General features: G+C 31.7%; 1 protein-coding gene across 1 annotated transcript; it reads left to right on the plus strand.

Moving 5' to 3' along the window:
• The first annotated feature begins 1,538 nt into the window (after positions 1–1,538).
• Positions 1,539–4,186, plus strand: LOC120088737 (peroxidase 10-like). The gene is made up of 4 exons (XM_039046169.2): positions 1,539–2,033; positions 2,163–2,354; positions 3,153–3,318; positions 3,422–4,186. The coding sequence occupies exons 1-4, from the start codon at positions 1,779–1,781 to the stop codon at positions 3,847–3,849; spliced, it is 1,041 nt and encodes a 346-aa protein (XP_038902097.1). The 5' UTR covers positions 1,539–1,778; the 3' UTR covers positions 3,850–4,186.
• Positions 4,187–4,778: the final 592 nt, after the last annotated feature.

The raw sequence follows: 4,778 nt of genomic DNA on the forward strand, positions 1-4,778 counted from the left end.
CAAGTGCAACCATCACACGAGTGGCTAAGCAGTGTAATTTAAGAAACACTAACTAGATATTTGATTTTCAGGAAACCAAATCATTACCCATTAGAACATCTTATGTTTAGAAATATTTTTCTCATTTTTCCTATGTTGAGTTTTGGCAAAATATTAAAAAAGTGTTTGTCTTACATCTAAAAAGTTCAAGAAAGTGATAGGCTCCAAACACTATAAGGAACCTATATCTTTGGTTTAAGATCGACTCAGTTAGGAAAACACTTTAAGCTTGAGTATGTTAACTCTAGTTAAATTTTCTTTTTATATTTTCTAGTTTGAGAGCAGAGAAAAGGATGTGAGTGGTACAAATACTTTGAGAGAGTGTTTTTTTTTTTTTTTTTTATGACTGGGGTCAGAAAGAGATTTAGGTGCGATTGTCATGATTTTGTACATAATGAAAATTTTCTTATCTATGGTTTTTTAGTGAGAGATTTTTTCCAACACCCAGAACATAAATCAACAAAATAGAATGCCACGAAATAAGTTATAAAAGCCCAAATACAGACAATAGCATGATACTTCATGAAAACTCTTAAAGTTGAAGAAACAAATTAAGATAATCAAATGTTCATATGGATATACAAAGTTACAAACTAAAAAATAAGTTTGTTAAGAAATCGACAATCAAAGATAAATTGAAATCATAAATAATAGAAAAACGACATAAAATTTTATTTAAATTCACTAACAGTGGTATTAGCTACAATCACGGGAGAAAATATCAAATTACAAAGTCAAGAGTGCCACTAAGATTAAAGAGTTTATATAGCGCATTTCTCTAAACCCTAGGACCAAAATCATAAATACGTAAATAACATAAATATATATACAACTTATGTTTCAGGGGCGTTGCATCCAAAACTCCACCAAGGCGGGTTGTTCCTAGACCTCGACTCTCTGACCGGTTAGTGATGCTCCATACTTGATCGTTGGGAGTACTAAACAACATATTCAAAGACATTTCAACAAATTTAAAGAGGAGAAATAGTCAGTCTCTAAATAAATTTGATTAGATATTTGATAGATTATTAATCTCTTCGGATGGTGAAAATTGGCAAATAAAGAAAACAATAGTTTCACCTCAACATGGACAAAATGGAACGGACCAAAAATAAGAGAATGACATGAGTTGAATCGGTGGAACCCGATAATAGTTATCTTCCATTTATTTTATTTTAGTTTATTTTAATTTTTAGTTACAGTAAGGAGAAGAAAAGATAATTAATTAAGACCTGTTATTTTAAAATTTATTGAATTTCCAATCATATCTGACCAAAGCTTTCTTTATCCGTACCTCATCACATAAAAATTTAATCGTCTTATCATTAGATTAAAGTTAAGTAAGAAACCATTTAAAATAATTTTTCAAACATCAGCACTAAAGTGACAATTTTAAAACTTCGAGAATCAAATAGAGATATGATCAATTACTTCCAATCTCAAATAACTTAATTAGATTTTACCATTATATATATTATCTAAGCATGCAAGTTTTCTCCAATCAAAATGGGTAGCGCATTTACTCAACATACAACAAATAAAATAAGTAAAAAGTGAAAGGATATGTTAATTATATATTGATAAAATATTAATTATTAGTGGGAAGGCCACTATGCATCCTACCTAACAAAACTAGTTTTTTTGAATCTAACTTTCATTGCCTATAAAACCAATAAACCATGAAAAGCTGCATATTTATGAACTGAATTAAACAGCTCAACTTAGAGAGCCACCCAAAAATGCCTCCCAACACTCGCATCATCCTCTCTTTTCTCTTCCTAATACTTCCCTTCTTCTTTATTTCATCTTTTTCTGATCCTAATTATAACTATAACCAAAATAATGCTTATGCTGAGCTTAGACCTGACTTTTACGACGAATCGTGTCCCCGTTTGCCAATGATAATTCGGTATCATATTTGGGCTGCTGTCCAAAACGACTCTAGAATTGCTGCATCGCTGTTGCGGTTGAATTTTCACGACTGCATTGTTGACGTGTGTAAAGTGCATTATTTGCATGTTGTTATCATTATTAATTACTATCATTTATTACTTGGTCTAGATAGTCATGGAAATAAAAAAGAAAAACAAAAGTTTTATCATTTTTTATGTCTTGTGTTTTAGGGATGTGATGCATCAGTATTGCTTGACGATACGAATGACATGAAAGGTGAAAAAAAAGCTCCGGGCAATGTGAACTCGCTTCGGGGATTTGAAGTGATTGATGCCATAAAAGCAGATCTAGAAACATATTGCCCACTGACAGTTTCTTGTGCTGATATTGTGAATCTTGCAGCTAGGGAAGCTGTGTATCTGGTACTTGTTTATATTTTTTAGCTAAGATTTTTATTTTTATTTTTATTTTTATTTTTATATTCATTTTCTTTTACAAAATTTTCATTTTTTATTTTCGTGCATACAGTGAATTTGAATTGATCGATCAGATTATTAGTTTTAGGTGAAGTGTTTATAAGGGAATATGCTTCTAAAGTCCATGGGAGTTAACCAAGGAAGTAACAATTTAGTCCCTAAAATAGAACTAGTAAGGATTTAGTGTTTGTACTTTCAAATTTGTAACAATTATATTTAGTCTCTAAACTTTTTTAAGTATCAATTTAATCTCTATATTTTAAAATTTATAACAATTTAGTCCTTATCATGAAAAATCTCATAAAAAAAAATTAAGTGTCTATTTTTATTATCAATATGTAAAAAAACCTCATAATATTAACAAAATCATAATAAATTATAAAACACAGAGGCTAAGTTATTAACTAAAGTTCAACTCAATTGTTACAAATTTGAAAGTATAAAAACTAAATCGTTATCAACCGAAATTTAGGAACAAAATTGTTACTACTATGGAAGTATAGAGACCAAATTTAGGGGTCAAAAATATTTTTTAACCGAGCATTGCTCAACGGAAAATAAGTAATTGAAAATCATAATCTTTAAATCCAGCTTAAAAAAAAAAAAAAAAAAAATTTAACACATCTCAAATGTATATGAATTGATTTTCTCAAGTGTTTAAAACAAAATGTAACTTTAAAAACTATGTTTTTTAGCCATTAGAAAGTCGTTATTTCAACGGTGGATATGATCTTCCCTACTTAGGTTGGAGGACCATTTTGGCACCTTCCACTAGGGCGTAGAGATGGCTTAACCGCAAGCATAAAATCAGTTCTTGCACAACTCCCATCTCCCAAAGCATCTCTAGAGAACAACACCGCCAAGTTCATCTCAAAAGGCCTTGATTTAAAGGATCTCGTCGTGCTTTCAGGTCAGTAACACACACAAAAACAAACAAACAAACAAAATCCCTCCACTTTAGTTTCTCTTCTCTTGGGCATTTCATCGAACACTTTCTATGCGCCCTCAAACAGGAGCCCACACCATCGGATTCGCCCGCTGCGTTACATTCAAAGGTCGTCTCTTCAACTACAGAGGCTCCGGGAACCCAGATCCAGACATAAACGCCGCAATGCTCTCCGATCTCCGGTCCATGTGCCCCAACAGGAACGACGGCACCAACGCCAATTTGGCGCCGCTGGATGCGGCCAGTTACGACAGATTCGACAACGAGTATTATACAAATCTGATTAGTAATGTTGGGCTTTTGGAGTCGGACCAGGGTCTGATGGCGGACCTCCAGACGGCGCGGATGGTTAGAGATTACAGTTTTGATCCGAATCTGTTCTTCGATGATTTTGCGGAGTCGATGCTGAGGATGAGCTTGGTTGGGGTTGTGACCGGTCGCGATGGGCAAATTCGAAAGGAATGTGGGGCTGTTAATAATGATGATGGCTACTAGAAATTGGAACGGAAGGGGAACCAGAGGATAAGGAACATTGCTTGTTGCAAAATGTCTGTCATGTAAAACTTTTATGGAAAAAAAAAAGGGCAAAGATTAAGATTTAGAGTCTTCTTTTATGATTAGTCTAATATGTTATCAGATAATATATACATAAAAAGCTAGAAAAGGTAAAATTTTGCTCTAAAAGTTTCTAAATTTGCCACTCTTGTGTGAGTTGAAGTTTTATGGACTGGGAATTTTAATTTGGGAATGTGTAAGATGTAGTTGTGTTGGTGACGTGTTGTATATTTGGGTAGACTAAGTTAATCCATAAATACAAAAATTGTTGTGGTCATTTTCGTGAAGTCTAAATTTTAAATTTTTATACTTCACATTTGTTGTTCTGAAAAAATTAAATATGGAAATGGAAGGTTATATAATTTTGCACAAAGTTGTGAAGTTATAAATTTATAATAGATTGAATTTTAAGATTAGTATGTGGACTTTCAATATTGTCTTGATTTGAACTTTAAATTTTAAAAAGTGTTTAACAAGTCTTTCAACTTTCATTTCTTATCAAATAGGTACTTGAACTTTATAAGTTGTCTAATAAATCTATAAACTTTCAATTTTATATTCAATAGGTTAATAAAAATTTTTTTTATTGTATCTAATAAGTTCTTCACCCATTCGACATTTTTAAAGTTCACGAGGTGTAGTAAACCCACGATTAAGATTTAGGATTCCATTAGACATAAAACTCAATTTCATTAGATATAAAACTCAATTACATACAATTATAAAGTTTACATTTCAAAAATTTAAATTTGGAATACAATAGAGGCATATTGTACACTATTGAGGATCCTACTTTGAAAAATTGAGAAGGTCTTTGTATGATACATGAATTATTCTTCTCAAGATGGTGCCTCATTATTTTAGAAAAA

Source organism: Benincasa hispida, chromosome 10 (assembly GCF_027475165.1).
Source record: "Benincasa hispida cultivar pf3 chromosome 10, pf3_genome.v1.1, whole genome shotgun sequence".
Classification (NCBI taxonomy): domain Eukaryota; kingdom Viridiplantae; phylum Streptophyta; class Magnoliopsida; order Cucurbitales; family Cucurbitaceae; genus Benincasa; species Benincasa hispida.

Bases quoted from the DNA above. Each gene is read 5' to 3' on its own strand.
- LOC120088737 (XM_039046169.2), top strand. From the start codon at position 1,779: ATGCCTCCCAACACTCGCATCATCCTCTCTTTTCTCTTCCTAATACTT. The intron at 2,034-2,162 runs GTGTGTAAAGTG...CTTGTGTTTTAG, and splicing joins TTCACGACTGCATTGTTGAC to GGATGTGATGCATCAGTATT. The intron at 2,355-3,152 runs GTACTTGTTTAT...TTCCCTACTTAG, and splicing joins CTAGGGAAGCTGTGTATCTG to GTTGGAGGACCATTTTGGCA.